The sequence below is a fragment of the Anopheles nili genome, chromosome 3 (assembly GCF_943737925.1).
Source record: "Anopheles nili chromosome 3, idAnoNiliSN_F5_01, whole genome shotgun sequence".
Taxonomy (NCBI): Eukaryota; Metazoa; Arthropoda; class Insecta; order Diptera; family Culicidae; genus Anopheles; species Anopheles nili.
Genome location: NC_071292.1, coordinates 64,242,326 through 64,264,309, shown reverse-complemented (window position 1 = coordinate 64,264,309; position 21,984 = coordinate 64,242,326). Strand labels below are relative to the sequence as shown.

Genomic DNA, 21,984 nt, shown 5'->3' with positions numbered 1-21,984 from the left:
ACGGCTGATCCTGCAGCATCTGTTGGGTGAACAATTTCACCGGCTGTGATGGTGGGGATCGTTATCTTTCCATTCCACAGGCGGCAGATGTTTGCATCAGCTCGAAATGATCCGATGGCCTTTGGGTTTTGCGAAAAATATGTGCGGCCAAAGCGGAAACATAAAAACCGAAACTGGTGCCCATCTACGGGCCGAAGGAGAAGAGAGAACGTGACTGAAACAGTTGCTGGATGGTTGTGGAGCACGTCCAGGAATGTTAGAGTCGGATTACGGAACATAATTTGCTGTTGCAGGAAGCGCTCGCATTGTTTTTCTCGGTTAGATAGTCGTAAGGATTCATTCCACAACGTTTTTTTTCATATTTTAATTGCAATTCCGTAGAATAAAGATTAACATCTTCTCCCCTTTCTTTCGCAGTGCTATGGATCCCATGTTCTTTCCACCCTCCAATGGAGTGCCCTCAGAGAGCAAACTGGCTACGTACATGGTAAGTTGGGCCCAACCCCCTAGCAGGGAAGTAAACTATCACTAACGTGCCTCCTTTACGCTTCCACAGAGTCGTCAAAATGGCACGACTAGCACGTACGGGATGCCACTCGCTCTGTCAAAGCTCTCGCTTGATTCTCCCATATCGCTCAAGAAAACACAGGTATAACGTCCACTATCATACACGCCCACGACGCAACAGTTGGTGTTCGGCAAAAAAAGGCTCTGCTTAATAATCGTCCTTCTGCCCCACACCAGGTGACGCCTCAATCGCCAGAATTCATTCCAAACAATCGGCTGAGCACGTCCTCATCGCCGAACTTCTACTCGTCCTACTCGATACTTAGCAGCAACAACGGAAATGCCGGCAGCAACGGCACGGTAGTTGCCACCGCTCAACCGTCCCAGCAGTCGTCCGTCGTGGCACCGGTTCTGTCCTCGGTTGTTAAGAATGCGGTGAGCAACGGGGGCTACGTCGGGCCAGGTGGCACTAGCGCTACCGGCAGCATACTGGCCGGTGCACTCAGCAGCACATCCGCCTTTGCGGTCACTCCGATCAAGGGTAAGGGTTTTTGGGAACGTCAAACCGTCGGTTCACTTCAAACCGGAGCCACTAATGTATTCCTTTTTTGCTATCTCTCGTCTCGCCCACAGGACGAAATCTGCTGCGAAACGAATCACCGCAAAGTACTAATACATCCCCTCGTATTACGCCCCAACCTTCACCACCGCCAATTACCACCAACATTCATCAAGTAAACTACTCTCTTTTGCTTTTGCTGTTTGTCCACGTTTCGTCTCTATCGCGCTTTTTGTCTTTCACACTACTCGTGGCTTTTAAGGGCTTTAAGGATTCGTTGCCTTAAAGGGAAATCTCTTGACATGCTGCAATGTTATCGTTGATTCGAATAGGTTCAATGTTAAATCTTTTTTGATGAACATTATCCCAACGATCACTTGATATGATTCGCTATTTTTGTTTTCTCTTTTCTGTCAACTTCTTTTTGAGAGGAAATTATCATTGCTCATGTTAAATTATTCAAAACGAAACATTTGCGTGCGTACATGAAACGATCGATCGATCAGTTCACAGACAAGGACACATCCTTCAAACACTCCCACGCCCACAAACGAACTGCACATATCCATTCGCCCATCTTCTGACGTCCCTTGGTCATGCTAATGCGTCTTATCCTTTCACCCTGTGTACCATGTGGGCCCTGTAAACGAGAAAAGTTGCATGACTTTCCGCTACCTTTTTCGCTTTGTCTACTCTCGCAGGAAAATGTCGGTGGCACAACGTACTTTTACCCAACGGCAGCCAACCATCAATTAACGCCGAGCAGTACAGTTAACACGACTGATAATTCTTTTGTCCACATAGCAAGCTCACAAATTAATCTAAGTTATACACATCCAGGTAAGCGCGGGTATTTTTCTGTCTCTCTCATAACGTGCCACAAAACATCCCGAGTTGTTGTAATTTTGTTTTCATTTTCCGTGGATTTAACGCTTCGCTTTCGTTTTCCAAGGACATGTTTACCCGGGACCTGCATCGCACGTTATTAATATGCAATCGAAGGCACAAGTATCGGCCGCATTCTTCGTGCAGGACGAGCTGAGGAATGATATTTTAGCGCGGAACGAAATTGTCAACACTATCGACAACGACGGTCAAGGTAGCATTTAGGGCATTAGAAAAGGGGCAAAAGCTGGCACTAATGCAGCTGTGGTACCGTTGCAGATATACCTCTCGAAGTGGAAAACTATCACTCTTTGTGTCTGCTCGAGTCCTTACCGCTTCATCCGAAGCTTCCACTACCGTCGTCCACGTACAGAGCTACACACAGCGTTACCGGTGTTAAATACTGCCTTCGACGTCTCCACGGTATCTCAAACGAACCCATGCCGCTTTTTTGGCGTAACAATTGAACTAAAAGCTTTTTTTTTCATGTATCCCCTACCGCAGGTTTCCGTCTTCAGTCCACGAAATGTATGCAGCTGGTGGATATGTGGAAGAAACTGCAACATACGAATGTCGTGCAGTTGCGAGAAGTGTTTACCACGAAAACGTTCGGTGATAATTGTAAGTGGGATGGTGCCATACCTTGCCAGTATTCTACACCACTCTCGGGAAAACCGGCTGATCGTTCTTTTTTCTTTCCGCAATGCATCCTGTCTGCAGCGTTAGTATTAGTGTACGACTATCATGCTGGCTCGCAAACGCTGTTATCAAAGTACTTCACTTCTGTACCCGAGACGAACGGCTACACCGACCCATTCGCCGGAGAAGCACGTCCTTTCAGGTAATGCTGCAGACTAGTTTGATTGCTTCGTACTAGAAACTGATCTGGTTTCCTTTATTATCCTTTCGCATACACCAGCCACAAAAGTTCTCTCCATCGCTCAGCATCGACATCGCTGCTGCCAGAAAACGAAATATGGTCAATTATCATTCAGCTAAGTGCGGGCTTACGAGCGATACACCAGGCTGGTTTGGCGTGCCGGTAAGAAAAATGAGATACTGCCTTTAGGAGCAATCAGCATTAACACTCTCTGGATCCCATTCAACAGAACGTTAGATCCTACCAAGATCATCGTGACCGGGAAACGGATACGATACAGTTGCGTCGGTATATCGGACGTTGCCACGTTCGATCCGAACCAACAGAACCCACTGAGTATGGTGAATCATCATCAATTGGTATGTTTCGTTCGAGCGCACTCGATTCATAGAGAGACAGAGAGAAAGATCATGTGTTAATGTATGTTTTTTAAAACGTTCACGCATTTTCGCAGGAGGACCTTACCGCACTTGGAAAACTAATACTTGCACTGGCATGCCGATCCCTACAATCGGTTCAGCGAGATCAAATCCAGAGTAGCGTAGAGCTGGTGTCCCGAAACTATTCGTCTGATCTAAGGAATATTATACTGTAAGTAGCGCGGGGTTGTTGTACTGACACGTGGTTCAAATGTATACCCTTTTCTCGTGCTGATACCGTAGATGTCTCCTGAATCCTAATGCCCGCCGCTCCGTGACGGAAATCATGCCTATGATCGGTGCCCGGTTTTACGTGCAGCTCGACGCCCTCCAAGCCCAATGTGATATTCAGGAAGACGAGCTGGCGAAGGAGATGGAAAACGGTCGGCTATACCGGCTGCTCGTGAAACTTGGTTGTATCAACGAACGGCCTGAGTAAGTAGGGAAGCGTAAGCTCGCTTTATCGTCCTCCCAGCAATCTCTCTTGCATATCCACATACATCATTCATCCGTAGACTAAACCTGGACGTGACGTGGTCCGAAACGGGGGATCGCTACATGTTGAAACTATTTCGAGACTACCTCTTCCACACCGTCACCGAGGATGGCCGCCCGTGGCTGAATCAGTCTCATATCGTACAGTGCCTCAACAAGCTGGACGCTGGCACGATGGAAAAGGTATCGATGCGTCCGTCCGTACGCCACAAACACCCTTGTTAATGCCTCTCACTTCTCCTGCAGGTTCAACTCATGTCCCGTGACGAACAATCAGTATTAGTAGTGACCTACGCTGAGCTGAAGCACTGTCTCGATCAGGCATTTTCCGAGCTGGTCGCAGCCAGCGAAGGATCCGTCTAGTGGCCAACGAACTTCTCCGTAATGCCGCGGGGTGCTGGATGAAAACGCATGATCTTTTTTTTCGTTTGTTTGTTTGTTTTCTTCGTCGGCGCGATTGCGCCCGGGTTTCCCATTTCCAGGCGTGCTCGTGTGTATGTTACTGTCGTCTTGATTTTTGCGTACGGTGCCACTATGTTTCCTACCAGTTCCAGCCGTCCGTTGTTTTATAGGGCCGGTTACACCCTCCAGCTCGGTCGGATATTGCTCGATCGGTTGAGGTTGTTGTGGGGTTAATGTGATGTTGTCCAAATCGTGTCCTCCCCGTATCCCGTGGGGCTAGCACGAACGAGATGCGTATAGTAGGAGCCATCGGAAAACAGGGGCACGGGAACCGTGATGAATGCTCAGCTTAGTTCGTTTTCTTTCCATGTTTCATCGTCAGGAGAAACACATTTTCCGGCAGCAACAAATGAAAATCGCGTATAATGGAAAATCGAAGGAACTACACAAAACTGAATCACACAATTCCTACATCCTCTCTCAAGGACCTTTCCCAAGAGCCACCCCCTCAAAAAATGATATAGACTGAAAACAAAACACAAAAACATTAGGAAATGTATGTACAACAACGACTTCAATGTGTGACTATCATGTGTGATACAATATACTAAACAACTCATATATATTTTTTTCATAAGAAAACATCATCGTGCATGAATGAACAAGCCCCCCTTCCCGGCCAAAGGCATGGTCTTGGAAGAAAAGGCAATCTTTTCTTTTATGTCCTTATTATGTTTTGTTTTGCATCTTTGTTTAATGTACATTCTCTGATTGGCCTTGCCGAATGTAAGTCGTTTACGTCGGACGAAGTGTTCCGAACTTCAACCACCGTCGTGTGCTTCGCATACAGAGAGAGGACTGATTTCAAGACGTATCGGTGACCGGGGAACAGGACGAGACAGGGTAGCATCAGCAACAATCAGTTAGTGAAGCCACATCCGCCGGCAAGGTCCTGCGTATATATATAAAGCATAGGCGAACCACTGAAAATCCTGCATTACGAAGGAATAATTGTGAAAGTTCCTGAGGGAGAAGAATATTGCGATGAGACGGGATAAGTATTTGGAATGTTTTCTTTTCTGTTATATTAGATCTCCAGAGTATGCGAAGCTAGGACCTCACAAACACCCGCCCGCGGATGTGATTTGTGTAGGAAGAGAGATAACGTTGCTGTTTACCATCAACGATGATGATGATCATATTGCTAGCGTAAGAAGGTACTTTTTAGGCATTGTAAGAAACGAAAGTGAGATAGGGAGCAGTGAAATCACGCAAAGTGAGATTCGATACTTGATGAGGTTAAAAAACCGGTTGAAAATGCAAAAGGATCTGCTATGAAACATTTGTTTTCTTATTTTTTTACTGTTCAATTAGGCGTGTATTCTTTTCACATACTTTTTTTTCTTTTTTCGTAAATATATACATTTTTAGTACAATTTCAACGTAAGACTGTGGCTTCTAAAAGCGTTTTTCTTATGCAAGGGTTTTTGGTTTTGTAGTGCGATGGAATTTACGTTGGAGTCCTGTCGATTTAAATGCCCTGAAAAGCCTTGCGGCTCAGTGGAAAAGCACCCGAAATGCTCTGCGTAGCCCACTCACTTGTTAGTTGATATGGATCGGTAAAAAAAAACTGGCAAATGAAGGAATTTTTAACTAATCTGAGCGACTGGTTACTGGAATCAGTTCCGTAAAATGCCTAGGGATGCATGCGTTGAAAAATAAGCGCCAGGATGCAGTAGATGGCAAGAAAACGCCTAGATTTAGTACCGAGACTCACTTACCGTAATGTTGAGCAGCTTAAAATTAAATCGATATCGATGGTGATGACGAATTGTATTCGCAAGAGACGGGAAAAAGTATGTTTTGTTATTTCGTTCCAACGAGAGTGAACACACGGGCCGTCAGAAAAAATGGGCAGCAGGGTTAGACGTTTAAGAGGCAGGTGCAAGTGCAGTGAGTAAGGCGATTACTATTATGTACTATCAATATAACACTATATACTTAGGCGGTATCAGGGAGGGCGAGAATCAACAACGTTTACATGTGAACTTCACCATCTTCCGGAGAACTATTGGGCTCGTTCGCGTGGAGAATCAAAAAGTAGAAGCAGAACAGCGAAAGAACTATATGAACCATACTCTCAAAATAAGTCGATCACTGGTACGGAATGATCTATGTTAAAATATGAATGGAAAAGGAACAATACAGTAACGTTTAAAGCGGCTGCAATACATGCGTCGCTCGGGCACCGTTGGTTGGTTATTAAATGAAGAAAAAAAAGACTTTTTATTGTGACAAATAATGTTTAAAACGAGAACGGTTGAACGGTGGGCAGCATTCAAATGAAGCACACGGATCACACATGCTGGAAAAGCAGATAGAGAGAAAGAGAGAGAGAGAGAGAGAGAGAGAGAGGGGAAAAGATATATAGGGAAAAGTAAAATAACGCATACAAAAAAAAAGAATAAAAAAAACGCTACCAGAGATATATTTGTAAAAAAGCGTAGAAAAGAGCAGCGGAGGAAAAAATGCACAAAACGACGACGAACTGTGAAAAAGGACGAAAGGACGAACCTGTTTTTAAATGCTCGTTGTTTACACATCGTGCTGTTTTGTATGGATATTTTTCGCAAGTGTGCCCTCATTGCCATCCTATCCATGTCCTCGCAATCAAAAACAAAGATAATAACAAACGGCACCTTTGGCTCAGGTGGATTCGGCGCCTTAAGAAATTGGCGCAACTTTTCCTATTACAAATTCCTAGCGATTGGAACAAACGTTTTATTATATTTGCGATTATGTTCATTCGAACACAAATTGATTCATCGAGTTATTTTTTTGAATCACGTTTTATTGAAACAACATATAATTTGCATGAATGCATTTTGTTTTGTTGCAATAGTTATTGTATTTTTCAAGTGTTGCCCTTAAAAAAATATGGAGGCTTATTATGGGTTTCTGTATGTGATCTTTTTCGATCTTCCTACTTATCACCACATCGATCCGCTGTTTCGCATGTTTCTCGTACATTCTCCTGTGCTCTGCCGCGTAGGAAATAATTTTTGTACTCCTTTTATTGACTAGCGCAACGATAAGCGTTGCTCCGCGGGTACCAGTGCTCGGCGGGGACATTATTTACCTAGCATAACGCGTAGCCTACTTACTTTTAATATATGTGGCCGTAGATTCTATTGAAGGCATCACGGAGAAGTGAACCCTCGCGTGGTGCGAAGGACAAAACGTTCGCGACTAAACCTGACACGAAATCCACTGGCTCGTCCACGATAGCATATTTTTCCCCGGCATATGAATCCGTTTCCGTATGCCATACACAAACAGCAACCGAAAAACCATGCCTTGTGATAGCAAGAACCTAAACACTCGAGATCTCACTGTATTAGTTACTTGGCTCTGGATGAACTGGAGTCAAAAAAAATTTTGTTGCCAACCAAACAGAAAACCGTGCCCGGTTCTCTCCCGGCTTTTAGCGATTTTTCCTTTTTTTGCAACAAAAAAAAACTTCCTCATGTGGACGGGTAAAAGTAACAAAATTAAACAACATATGGTACAACAATCGAGACAGACGTCCTTTTTCTCCTTCCCTTGAAACACACCCGTTTCGGCGCGGTTTGAAACAGGCAAGCAGAAGGGCAGAAGGGAAACGCTAAATTTCGTTGGAAATATAATGAAACAAAAAAAACAACAAATCAACAAACCGAACCAATACAGCATATGATTATAATGAAAACGAACGTAACCTAGACACTACAAATAACCATTAAACACGAGAAGAAGGATAGAGAAAAAGCATCCACTGACTTGCAAAAAGGTAAAAGATGAAACACAGACAAGGTTAAACTATATTTGACAGAAAAAAAGCAAACGGAAGAAAATTGTAGGAAAGAAAATGCGTAAAATTATGCAAACAAAAAACAACGTTGAAATAAAATGTGAAAAACTATATTTACTGAAAAATGAATGGATTATTAACTTCGTTTTTCTTTCTTATTAAAACAATCGTTACATATAGTCAAACGTGATCTTTTTTTGGGTAAAATCAGAGTTTATTTATCATCTACATATTGCTCGTACACGTGCATGGTTGAAAAAGGGTAAAATTTAAATAAAAACACCATTTCATTTCCCACGGAACGGTTGATTGTAAAAGACTATTTCTGTATGCGATCTACGCTGATTTAGAAAATTTTTGAGTTTTTTTTTCGTTAAAAAATGATTTCTCTATGGCTCAAAATGGCATGTAAAGCGATGTTATCTATCCAGAGTGGGACAGATTGTACCGGTTTTGTACAACCATATCCCGAGGCACAACTGGTATTGCTTAGTGGACTAACACTATTGGAATAGTCTTCCTGTGGACGGAACTTGTTGCGTAACGTGTTGCCAGTCTTACTCTAATGCGTGCCATAATTGCATTCAAATATATGTGTTAATAAAAAAGGTAGAAAAATACTTGTAAAAACTAATGTTAGTACGATTGCGTCTGAACGCGGACGACCTATTCTACGTGTTGCTTCGAAAAGAAGCAACACTTCTGCGGCTAGTTCCTTCCTAATGCAGCATAATAGAGGTTCATCGTTTACGTAAAAGAGACGTATTCGAATGGAATGATTAAATGGAATGGAGTTGGATTATCAAAGAAGAATCTAGCTTATGCATAGCTACACCTGTAGCTGCATTTTGGTGTCGAAAATGGCGACCATCCAGAGAATGCTATTATCCTAATGGACCTCCTGTCAAGCGTAGCTGACCTTTTGATCGTACGCTTGATCCTGAAGGTCCTGCTCGTCCGGTAAGGCATGGTGGCGCAGCTGGCACAGCTGGGCACCGAAGCGCAGGATCACCATGATGACCAGGACGATAAACATGGCCAGCATGGCCACCGCCGGGTACACAATCAGCCAAGCCATCGTTTCCTTGCTAGCAGCGGTGTGTTCGGGAGCTATTTAGATGTCACTTTCGCGTTTCTGCAACTCCACGTACTCCTCGCGATGATGATAGCCTTGAGGTGAAGCTCCACGACCGGTCGCCGGCGGATACTGGTACTGAGGACGATGATGAGACACGGTATACTCCACTGGGCGTTCGACGTCGGGCTGCAAAAATGAAAGAGCAAAAGCAAACACAGGAAATCAATAGAAGCTACTAAGGGGAATCACAAATTGAAGTAAGTAAGTATTAACGAAATAAAAAAAAAACAGCATATTAAATATTTGAAAATGTATTAATCATCCATGCTTCTAGTTTCCAAAACACTTGAAAAACAATCCATTTAAAAATGCCAATCCATCACCATTATACAAACGACAAAACGTGCATAAATTATGTCCGCCTTCTGACCGATAGCAGATAAAACCTTGGCACAGATTTCAGCATCAGAAACAATTGGTCGATGGCGAAAAAACAGCATTCATCGCGGATGCCGTTGCAGAACGCGCATGCAATATGCATTTCTTCGCACCGGTTGCAACGCGTTACCATCCCGAAGCGATGGACCACCGATGCGATCAATCTGTGCGAAATTTGTGGCCCCGTTTGCCTCAATCCGTTCCCTTCAAATCCATGCCATTATTGGCCAGCGCAGGCGATATCGCCAATGTTTTTGTGTTCAATTATGCATCTTTATGCATTTCAATTTAGCTAGTTTTCGGGCCCCAGGATTCCACGCTTGGGTTTTGGGGGAGACCTGCCACAATTGGCGTTCCATTTGCACGCCCGCCGTTTGTCGTGTGGGATTAATTTAAATTTCAGTCCGAAAATCGCCGATTATTTTCCTACCCACTGATTGCAGTTGGTCTTTGTGGACAGCGCCCAGCCCGTAATTGCTATGCACACGATTGCATTCCGAACCAATTGCAGACATTTTGTTTTACAGTGACACACGTGATGATGGTTCAACGAATGCACGTTGAAGTTTTTGTGCAACATATACTCGGTAATTTAAATTTTATGAGTTTTGTTTGTCTATTAAAATATGCACGTGTTTGCGAATGAAAAATTACCTCACTTTTGCCCAAAAACAATTGCGTAGGGAAGCATTTCTGGTTGCTACTGTTTCCCTTTTTGTCGGAGAGAAAATGTGTTGGCATAATTGAACCCTCCCATAGGGTGGGAAATCGCATGCCCAAAGGACCAGTCCAAACAGCACCCCCATCATGCTGACCGGCTTTTAATAGTACAATTTCAAACGACGCCACAGGTGCGGAAGGATAAAGCTATCGTTTAGCTTAGAGCTATTGTATTTCTTTTTGCATATCAGGATGCATTAGAATTAGGAAGTGTTCCACAATACGCCACCAACAGATAACAGTTCCCAGCAGCCGGTCACAGCATCAGCAGCCAATCGATCCAAGCAGGGCAATATCCATCCATGATCCAAAAAACCCCGGTCATCCACCGGTTCGATGAACCGCATCGCAATCACATTTGGCAGGGTGACCAATTTTCAACAACTCTTCCCGCAGAGACTCGAGAATCGATGCGGCCTATAATGGTGCAGGGCGGTGCTAGTGTCAACGACCATAATTCGACCACCGGTGCCCGCTGGCCAGCACTACCCCAATGCAATCGTGACACATTTTGGCTACCCACCGTAGCGGGGTGGGTTTCAATCTGGATTTATTTTATGCAAGCCTTCACACCCCTTATGGTTCATCCCAAACGCCGTTAGCGATCGACGCGCTCTGGAGAAGATGAGAATTTTAATTAAATAATGTTTCCCATCAATTATTGGTAACCCGACGGCGGCGGTGTCGATGTCACGATATCATTTTCCTATCCTTGCAAATGCATTGGTTTTGGTTCGTGCGGTCAAGGTTTCGATAAAGGAATTATATCAGCTGTTGGTTTCGATATCCATTTAAGGGGTTCTGTTTGTTTTTTAGCTGCAATTCATTACAACCAGCTGATCCATGAGCAATAAACAAGTAGGATTTCTTTGATAATTATACAAATTTCGACATGAACAGCAAGTTTCAATCTGATCACGGCCGCTATGCAAAAGAGACTAGTAATGCGAACTTTAACGAATGGGCTTTTGTTCTAGTTCAAACCTCCACCACACACTTATCAGTTGTGCGATGACTCGCTCTCCCTCGCGGCCAATTTTCGTTTGAATATTACGATTTCCAATAGGTCCCAGGAGCTCACACACCTCCCATATCTTGACCATCGTGCCGAGAGCGTTTTCAGCATCAGTTCGTATCGATACCTTCCACCCAATGGTTCACCTCAATTTGACACTGTTTTTCGTTCGCTGCGGGATGTTCGCTTCCCCCAGTGCCGATAAAGCCCTCGAATATTTGGCATATCTAACTACACACCCAACGGAACCACTGGAACGTCCGGCAGCGGGTCAGGAGTTGTGCATTTCCCCAACGAACGATCACTTCTGGGGTGATGTGTTGGAGCGTTATTTGCAGCACTTTCCGATGCATCCGCGAGTGCTGAGCAGGACCAAACTGGGCAAGGTGCCGTTGCACGTGTGCTCGCTGTATCTCATCTTCGAAGCGGATGCGTACGCCCGCCAGGTTTTCCTGCGAATTCAGTTCCTTTCGAGCAACAGCAACTGGAACCAGGCGGCCCGGTTCGCAGTGATGGTTAACCGCAAGCAAACCGTGGTGGAGCTATACAATCAGTTCGAGAACTTCCGACAGCTGGGCATCCGGGATGGCATTGTCCTCATGTGTGTTCCGGAACATGGACGCACAATCGCGTTACTAAGCGACAACCAGGGTAGTATGGATTACGTCCTGAATCTGGAGCTTTTGCCCGAGCTGCTAGCGAACTTCAGCGGTCAAGGTCTAGGTGGAACCGAGGTGGTGATTGCGAAAAAGACAGATTTTCCTTTCCTAATGTTTGACCAACGCATGATAGGTGGTGTTTACTACAAGTTTTTCGGCGAGTTTGGGAAAAAGTACAACTGTAGGATTGTGTACCAACATCGTGACACCCAGCTGGTGGCTAACATAAAAAATCGCGAATTTTTCGCCAAGCCTTTCGCGATTGGCAGCTTCACGGGCGATTGCCTGGTCGTGCCAGAAATCCCAAAGGACGGTCTGGTGCACTATCTACTGTTCCCATTCTCCTCGCCGGTTTGGGGTTTGTGTTGCTGTTTCATCGGTGTCACCTTTCTGTTAAACTGGAAATGGCCCCGCCGCTTTCCGAACAATATTCTCCTGACGGTTCTGTTCGGAGATCAGGCAGAAGATAGTGCGTATTCTTTATCCGAACGACGCCTCATCTTCGTCGCGGTGGTGATCATGTTTTTCCTCAGCGAAGCCTACGCAGCCAAACTGCTGTCCACGTTCATCGAGTCGCTCAACCAACCGCGCATACGAACGATCCAGGCACTGGCGGCTTCAGATATCCCTGTTGGCGTTATGCATTTCGAAACCATCGAAGCCTACGAAGAGCTGCATCACAATTTAATGCTCGTCGATGACTCAGAGTACGACGCCAATCTTCAACATGGCCGGCACGCCTTTATGCTGCAGTGCGGGAACGCAGATTTGCTAATGTTCGTGGCAAAGCGATCGAAAACTGAGAGGCTTCACGAGTCGTACTACATCCTGGACGAGTTTGTGGGCTGGCGTATGAATGGATTTACCGTTTCGAAGCAAAGCCCCGTCACGTTGCATCTGCACCACTTTATTGGCCTCGTGTCTCAGGCTGGATTGTGGGAACACTGGCGACAGTCCTACGTCCGGACGTTACAGGACGTCTTGGTACGGGAGCGAACGCTTCGAGAAACGTTGAATATGAACGATCTGATGTCTCTGCAGTACATGCTTGCTGTAGGTTATGGAATTGCGGCGTTAATGTTTGCCTTTGAATTGCTGATAGCATACGCGTCTCGTTTGATGCACGCAAGGAGCAAAGTGCATCGTTATTTCTTTGGAAGGATGTAAAGCTAACACCTTGTGGCTTGTGAATGAAAATTTGAACAGCTGACATTTCATGATTAAAAAACAGTAATTATACGACACGTTCCAATAGTTGCACGTATTCTAGCGTCACTAGCGTCTGCAAAATCAACTTCCGACTCATTCTGTGTTGAAAACACTTAAATTGACACATGCGATTATAAATGTCACCATGGGAAGATATAATTACTCTGTAAAATTCCACCCAAGCAAGCGCTGGAATCGTACAAGCTTGTGTAACATGGCGGATGATCATTACCATAGGCGTTTACTGATTTCCTTCTATATGCATGCATCGCGATAGCATTAATTGTGCATTCCATTAACACCTTCATGCTGTTACAATATTAATTTTAAGCATAGTTTCCGTCTCCATACTCCAGAACGAATCACGGCTATGATCGACACATACTTTCAGTAGCAAAATCCTTCTCGAATGTGATGCTATTGCGAAAGAATGCTAATCCTTGCATTCGCGATTATAGCTGCCAGTGTACCAAACGCGTACTTCTGTCTAAAATCGGAGCTAGACATACTCCGCTACATAACCACCAGCGCGGAAAGGATCGAGATTCCAGCGGCTGGACATGAGTTGTGCATATCAACTCCGCTGGATGATCACCACTGGAACGATGTGTTAGAGAGCTATCTGTTGCAGTTTCAAATGTACCCGCGGTTGTTGGCCAACACACTGTTGAGCGAAATCAGCCGACAACCGTGCTCGATTTACTTAGTATTCGTCTCCACCAACTCCGCACGAGCCATCCTCAGATCCATGAATTACATCTTTGCGAGCATGAACTGGAACCCGGGTGCTAGGCTTATCATCACGACGGACTGGATATCGAACACAACCGAGCTGGCGATGATTTTCAATTTGTTTCCCTCGATTGGAATGCGAAACGTGGTGCTCCTGTTGGCAAACGAAAACCGTAACGAATCGGTGGCGATGATTAGCAACTACAGGAACACGATCGGTTTTGCGCGTCCTGGTAGCATGCACTATCCGCTGCTAGTGCGTGACAGAAGTAAGAACTTAGACCAATTCGAGGTAGTGTTGGAAAAAATTCTCGTATTTCCATTTCTGCTGTATTCAGGAAACAGTTATGCAGGTATATACTACCACTTTTTTAAAACGTTTGGGCAAAAGTTTAACGCCCACGTGACGTTTGGCACGACGAATAGACATGCGATGGTAGGCATAATGCGACAAAATAAGATAATCACGCTGGTGGCGATTGGTGGCTTCACGGGCACTTGTCTTTTGATACCGGAAAAACCCCCGCAAGGATTGATACAGTTTCTGCTCTCACCGTTCTCTGTGACACTGTGGAGCTTGTGTTGCTGCTTTATTGGGGCCATCATCCTGCTGAACTGGAAATGGCCTGATCGCTTCCAGCACAACATTTTACTAACGGTGCTATTTGGCCACCAGGCGTCCGATCGGCGGTACTCCTTTTGCGAACGAACGCTGCTCTTTGTTGCAGTTGTTATTATGTTTTTCCTTAGTGAAGCCTATTCTGCCAAGTTACTGTCCATGTTCATAATGTTTTTAAATGAACCGCATCTTAAAACCATCAAGCAATTTATCGCTTCAGGAATTATATTGCAGGTGACGGACTTAGCGCACGTGCAGTTCTACGAAGAACTGCATAAAAATCTGGTGATCTGGGAGAAAGAGACGTACGTGATAAATGTTCGCAAGGGCCGCCTCGCTCACCTAATGGATTGTGGCAACGCTCAGCTGCTACTTCACGAATTAAGACTCGGAACTCATAATGCAATAACTAATGCACGTTACTATGTATTGACGGAGTTCGTGGGCTGGCGCATGAATGGATTGACGGTGTCCAAATTTTCTATCGCGGCCCCCCAAATGCAGCACTTTGCCGGTTACATCGCACAGGCTGGCTTGTACTCGTACTGGAACGATATATACCAGGGAAAGATGGACGTTCTTCAAAAGCGATGGCGCGATCAACGTTTCACGCTGAACCTGTCGGATTTAATTTCGTTGCGGTACCTGCTGATGACGGGATACGGAATTGCGCTTTGTGTGTTTCTTATAGAACTTGCACATAAGTTTATACGGGATCGCATGACGAAACGAAAGACATCGAACAAAAAGGCTGTGATTATCACATCACGAAATGCCTATTGAATGCGATAGCTTTTGAATATTTGTGCTATCATCACCTTTTAAAACGCGATTGCACATTGAATCACAATAAAGCATATACTCAATCCAGCTAATAAATAGGTTGTAAAAATCAATCAGTGACTTACATTGACCGGTTGGAAGTGACTGGCGTCTTTCAGTTCTGTGAGATCGAGCGGTGGCTGCTTATGAGGTGTTGCCGACCAAAACGATACTAACCACCGGTTACCTTTGGCAGGATAGAAAGAAAAATAAGCGGCGGTCGTTAGTAAAGGAATTGTGATTAGAAAAAAAAACCTCATCGATATATGAGCATGTCCTCTGCGTGCATTTACCTGTGTGTCGATCCTGCCAGTACTGCTTATGCTTGGAACAGCAGCCACACACGATATTTAGCACGAATATGAATACCCCGAGCACGGTGCAGATCGCGATCGTCACGTAGAACGGATTGAAGTTGCCGTAGATGTGCCCTTTGAAGTAAGGATTATCCAGATACGCTGTACGCTCCTCGATAGTGGACATGATACTACACCATTCCTGCCTCAGCGCGCCCTGGTGGAAGTCCTGGTAACCAGTGATGCAGTGAGGATGACGGATGAGCAGCAACAAGGACTGTGCCCCTAAAATATGGGAAAATGATAAAGAAATATTCAATAACGTAGGCTGGCATGGACTTTTGAGTGGAATTTTGGTATAACAAATAATCAATAGCTATTCAATGAAATTTTTAAAAATACTATTTACTTGAAATCATGAAATTACATAATGCATATATAGAAAATATCATAAATAGTGGTGCTAGCGCAAATGGAGACAAAAAAACTTATACGGGCTCAACCGGGATTTGAACCCGGGACCTCTCGCACCCAAAGCGAGAATCATACCCCTAGACCATTGAGCCACCTGTTGAAACCTCTTCCTCGATGCATTAAAAGCTAGGAAGGACGCACCCATATTAAATAGTGCCCGATGGCCACTAAGCAAACAAACGCCACCTAAACAAGCGCCCTGAAAATCACTGAAACCTCTGTGACAATGCGTTCTATGCAATTTATAAAACAACAACTCAATTAAATAAACTTGATCGCATGATCCAAACGATCACTTTAACCCTTAATATCTTCGTGGGGGTGGGTTGCTGCGTAAAGCGTAAGGGCGTGATCGTGCTGTTACCGGGAATATAATGGGCTCGTAGGAGAAGGAATCTCCATTGGAATCAACGGAAAATATATCCAACACACTTTGGAAAGCTGTATTATAAGCTGCTGGCACAGATTTATGTTTAGAAATATTATTATAGAATAATATGCAGAGGAACGCTAGCCTCACGCGTTAAGGGTGTGGTACGCGATCGACCGATTTCTCCAGAACACTAGCGTAAAGCTTAGCAATGCATTTGTGGTGTCACATCACATTTTTTTAAATTATTACGAGTTTCAGACTTTTTTTATCCAACACTGATTTTGAATTTATTTACTCACTTTTGATAAAAATATACCCAAAACTTCCGAGCGCAAACCGTCACTATGCCAACGCGTTGAACCAAAAAAAAAGTAAGTGAAAGAAGGGTGCGTCTTGAATGGTTTGACGTTTCACCCCAAGAAAAGCATTTGACAGTTCGTATTTTCGAAACGATCGTTTACGATAAAGCTCGTTTTGCATATAATCTATTATAATTCAATAGTTTCTAGACTATTTTCAAACTTAAACATCTATTAAACATGAATATTCACTCCATTAAATGCCGTGCTTTCGGGGTAGAGTGTAATGTTGGTATATTTTAAAATCATGATAGAAAACGGAACAAAAGGAATCATACATGTATTGCGGCATCATAATACAGCTAGTTATTTTGTTTTGATGATGTTCATAAGATAATTTACTTGGATTTTATGTATTTATTCATCAAAAATTTAAAATTCTCATTCAGTACAAGCACTACAAAGGTAGGAGTATCAAACTGAGCAAACCGACTGTTGTCATGCTCTGCTGTAATGCACTTGCATATGCAACACGATTTGTAAGAAACGAGGATATGCATCCAAAATGCAAAGAGAACAGATGCAATTATAAAGAAAATATTTCTCTGAAATTGTGGTTAATATAATTCAACACATCATATGTTTTCAAAAAAAATTATATGAATAGGAATGCACGAATTAACCGAGTCAGCCCGGGATAAGGCTCTCAGCGGCTGTTGGGAGGAAATGCCTTTCAGCTCACAAATAATTATACAAATCTGAATACGGCCAGGTTGTCCTTAAATAAATATCAATAACAATGTACGAATAATATATGCTTGTTCACATTCTTGAGACACGACGCACCATTTCCTTTTTATACTTACCTTTCTGATATAAAACTCTGTGGCTTCGATTTTCTATAACAATTTTACAACGACAAACAACCTGAGCTCGAAAAACTAACTATTCAGTCACGAAATGTTGGATGTGCATTCAAATACCAGTGTTCAGATGAAATTTAAAAAAATTAAACGACTATATTGATCGTATCTGAACATCAAATTATGGGAGCTGTTACGAAGCCAAGACAAGCAGCAAGACTAGAACTGTCCGTTGGTGTGTTTCTGGTGAAATAAGGACCATCGCGTTACTTTTTGTCTCAAAAGCTAATTATTGACGCCGCACTGTCTGCTGGTTCAAAACCGTTGCAAAACACATTACCATGACGCTTCGGTAATTGATTTAATTTAAAAGTACTTAAAATGTCGTTAAGAACTACCTTTCGTTCAATTCTTTACTTGTTGTAAGAATTTACCTATTTTTTGTTTATTTTTGTATGCTCCTGTACATGCATTTATTTAACTTTAATTGTTCAAACCCCTATTGGCAACCGTTTCATATGGAAAACAAACCTACACCATTCATTACCAACGGAATGAGCAACTCGCCTTCATTGGATCTCCGACCATCAGGGCCATAAATAAAGCAGAAGAGAATAATTAAAATTTCATCATTTATTGATTCGTCCTATGATTGAATTGCTTTTCCCCCAGGCGCGAGATGATAATTCGTCTTTTGACGCTCCGTGACCGGGTGATTCGGGACACTCAACCGCACGGTGCTTTTTTAAATTGATTTCACTGCACCTTTTCGCAAAACCGGGTCGGTTTGCATACCCTCCATTCCGTCAATAAAATTTATTACCGCACCTGTGTGCAGAGCGCGGAATGCAAACGGCATTGCACGAATCGTCCTGCGAGTTCGCCCATAAATTTCCCAATTACCATGCGCTCAACGAGCATTGTGCGTTTAATTAGATTGCATTGTTTGGTGGCCCGATCGCGGGCGCTTAATGCCTCCTTTGCCCATAATCTGCGAGACCCTTCGCCGGGAAGGACAGCACGACCCAGCACGGGAGCAGTAGCATGTGAACATTGTCCTGGTATGTCGTTGCCGGGTTTTGCGGTATCCGGGTATTTAGCTAAGCCCCGGCTAATTCCTTGGCGTAGTGGTTCCGGCCACGGGTGGTCCTGCACTTGCTTGCTTGTCGCATTTGGTGGGAAGCTCGGGAAAACCATAGCAGAAGCCACGGTTGTGTGCCTTCTTGGGTGAAGAGGCTCTTCCCGCTGATTACGCCTATTATTGCACCAGGTCGGGCACGGCATCCGCTGTTGCGGTGAGCTTGCAGTTTTGCAACCTCCGTTTTGTACGGTTGATTGCACTACTTGAGTGGTGCGGCTCGTTCTCATGCGAGATACCCCCATGGAGCGCGAACGGTGTTGTTCAGTTGTCTTAATCACCCACTGGTAAAGTGAAGAGCAAGTGTTAAAATCTTATGAAGATGCAGTTCGTTGATGAACAACACTGCAGAAATAGTTCAGTTAAAACTCCGCTATTCGTTCGATGCATAACGTGATGCTTAAAAGCAATAATATATTAAACTCGTAATCTCGCAAGTACACCGCGTCACTGTTATGAAACATTCCGGTAAATGTGTGTTACACTTACTGCAAATGTACATCATCACGTGGCACGATGGTGGATAGAAAGCTCGTGGAATCGCCCGCCCCGCCATTATCCTTTATCGCTCGTTATCGTCATTCCACGGCATGCATCATTTAGCATTTGCTAAGCAATTCATCATGTGCTTTTACTCGTTTCGGATCGTACCAGTTGGGGTTTTCTCATGCTTAGGCAGCATTCGTTTCCATCTCAGAGGAAGTCAAACGACGGGTGAAAATGCTATTTATTGTACTCCCAAACCACGTCGCTGGTGGGGTTAGAAGATTTGCAACACAAAAAAAAAACTTCACCACTGTGCGGTAAATGGTGAAAGTTTCTCTTTAAGGCGAAATGATGAGCTTCAACGCACGAAATCAGATTGCCGGCCCCTGGATGGTCGGCTTTCTCGGTGCATCTGTTCGAGATTCTCGTAGGCTGTAAGCTTGCTTTCGATTTTTGGTTGTAAAATCTCCATCGTGCCTTTGCATAGTCCCTCTGATCCTTTAGCAAGGCGAACCCAATCCCGTCTGCTGGATCGAATATTTGCAGGCTTTGGAATGTCCTCAACCGTACCGACAACCGATGCGCTCGGTAATTAAATTGGAATTATTTAAGTGATTACAGGTAGAAGCGTACATACTCTCCCTGATTCCATGGTTAGCTCGTTGTAGCCCAGAATGGCCCGTTTACCAGGAGTTCAGCAAGAGTTTGCTGCCATCCGACAGCCGATGGAGGACCGATTGATTTTAACTAGCCTCTCGAAGCGGCCCCTCGAGCGCTTAAATGAACCGAACGAACGAACGAACCCGGGAACTAGCAGCAGTCCCGCCAAGGTTCCATAATTAGGTCCTCATTTTGTATCACCAGCGCGTAGTAAGTGGTGCAGAAGAATGGTAGATAATATCGCCGCTACATAATCGTTCCGGTGGAGTCTCATTTTCCACTGGTGTTCATTTTTATTGTAGGAAAACTTCGAGCACCCGTCCCGATAACGGATATGGGTGTTCTTAATTGTTGGCTGAGCGCTCGTGGAAGTGACTAGGAGGCAATTTGCTTCGATATCGAAACCCCACCGACATTTTGTAAGCACTTCAGAAACCAAAAAGTTAACGCGTTTTGGGGAGCTTTCTAACACTTTAGATGAAATTCTTGCAATGAAAAAAATCACTTTATTTTACCTTGATTATTATTTTGTGAGAAACCCATCGCCATGCAGGCGCTAGTAAGCCTGCATTCGCAAAGTTAGAAAGCGTTCGCGGCGATAATTTATTCTCTCTCGCTCTCTCTCTCTCTCTCTCTAACTCAGCAGATTGCGCATTTGTACCACAAAGTTTGTTACTGCTGGGCGCACTGATGGAACGGCACTGCCGGTGCATAATTGATGCAGCTCGAATGCACTCACCGGGCGCCACTAGACACCGAAGAAAGAGCACTTAATTAACAGACTCCGGCACGGGAGCGCTTCCGGTCGGTAAGGCGCGTGGGAAGTTCTCGCCCTCGGGGGGGTTACTCGACATCATTTTTCACCCACACGTATATATATATATATGACATACGATCACACCAACTGGCAGGACCCTCGAAGAAACCACCTCACCCACCAGAGCGGTTCGCAAACAGCTTCATCCAAAAAGCAAACCACGATCCTTTTATTTCATCCGCCCTCGGTGCACGCTGGGTGCCATTTGCTGTTTTCCGGAATTATCAGCCGCAAAGGGAGAGGAGCAAAAAAAAAACTTTCGGCCGGCGGCAAGTTTTCCCGAGAAGTTAATCTTTGTCGCTTTGAGTGGAAGCTCGCATCCGTGCGGTGCTGTGTGTGTGGGCGTGCTTGTGTGGTCGGTTTCGGTATTTTTTCTCTCTCTCTCTCTCTCTTTCTCTCTCTCTCTTGCTCTCATCGGCACTTGACAGTTTTCCACAAGCCACCGGAAGCCACCGGAAGCGCCACCGGCCTCGCACGGAACGGATGAAACTTTGGATGGGTCCTTTTTTTTCTCTCGCTATTCTTTCATTTCATTTGATCTATTTTCATTTCCTCCATGCGCGGTGCGCGCACGCTCCTACTCTTGTGCTTCCGGTGATGTAGTGACAGTTTCGGATTTTCGTGGCTCAACGCAGGCCTCGGGGCAGCCCGGCCGGACCGGCAGGACCTCGTCAGAGATAGGTGAGGGTTCACGCAAAAGGAAGCGAGCGAGATGAGGCGCAAGAAGGGTGAAAAAAAGGACACCCCCACCGAACAAAAAGCTCGAGTGCTGCAACAACACACAAACACAATTATTGCCATCATGCGGAAAGGAAGCGGCCATACCCACATTCTCCGCCAACGACCCTGCCCTCCTCCCAACGGATACTTCCTCCTTTCCGGGGTGTCCTTGGGGTGTTGCGAGAAGCAAAAAAAAAGGTGGAAGAAAAATGATTCCTATGGTTACTGTGATTCTTTTTTGTGTGTTGCCCCCGAACACAGGAGGCTGCTTACTTGCACAGGCCACCGAAGGCAAACACAACCATGCACATACACACACACACATGCCCTGTTCACGTTGCCATGGTTGCGAGCTGACGGGAAGTTGACGGGCGAGCGATGCGAACAAAAGTGGCAAAAAGGAACCACCGCTCCAAAAGTCAACAGTCGGTGGGGTGAAGAAAACAGTAACTGTGGCCTGAAAGGACACTGAAGGGCCAACAGCCAGCGAACGGTGGGAAACAAAAAATAACAACACTAACCTAGCAGGCCTTTGTCGGCGTGAAACGTTTCAAATTTTGAGCGGATCG

The 21,984-nt window shown here is 44.7% G+C and overlaps 3 protein-coding genes and 1 non-coding gene across 4 annotated transcripts; 1 reads left to right on the top strand and 3 right to left on the bottom strand.

Annotated features, from left to right (window-relative positions):
• Window positions 1-421: 421 nt before the first annotated feature.
• Window positions 422-4,300, top strand: LOC128727379 (PAN2-PAN3 deadenylation complex subunit PAN3). The gene is made up of 15 exons (XM_053821289.1): window positions 422-487; window positions 557-649; window positions 745-1,048; window positions 1,141-1,241; window positions 1,768-1,906; window positions 2,019-2,165; window positions 2,231-2,374; window positions 2,456-2,572; window positions 2,672-2,792; window positions 2,871-2,993; window positions 3,061-3,190; window positions 3,286-3,422; window positions 3,494-3,685; window positions 3,766-3,928; window positions 3,992-4,300. The coding sequence occupies exons 1-15, from the start codon at window positions 422-424 to the stop codon at window positions 4,106-4,108; spliced, it is 2,094 nt and encodes a 697-aa protein (XP_053677264.1). The 3' UTR covers window positions 4,109-4,300.
• Window positions 4,301-8,901: 4,601 nt separating this feature from the next.
• On the bottom strand, window positions 8,902-9,075 carry LOC128725427 (uncharacterized). The gene has a single exon (XM_053819166.1). The coding sequence runs from the start codon at window positions 9,073-9,075 to the stop codon at window positions 8,902-8,904; it is 174 nt and encodes a 57-aa protein (XP_053675141.1).
• Window positions 9,076-9,111: 36 nt separating this feature from the next.
• Window positions 9,112-16,789, bottom strand: LOC128725426 (uncharacterized). The gene is made up of 4 exons (XM_053819165.1): window positions 16,732-16,789; window positions 15,583-15,870; window positions 15,376-15,476; window positions 9,112-9,261 (listed from the first exon to the last, which is right to left on the bottom strand). The coding sequence occupies exons 2-4, from the start codon at window positions 15,770-15,772 to the stop codon at window positions 9,112-9,114; spliced, it is 441 nt and encodes a 146-aa protein (XP_053675140.1). The 5' UTR covers window positions 15,773-15,870; window positions 16,732-16,789.
• Window positions 16,080-16,151, bottom strand: Trnap-ugg (transfer RNA proline (anticodon UGG)). Its single transcript has one exon. It is a non-coding gene; the product is annotated as a tRNA-Pro (tRNA).
• Window positions 16,790-21,984: the final 5,195 nt, after the last annotated feature.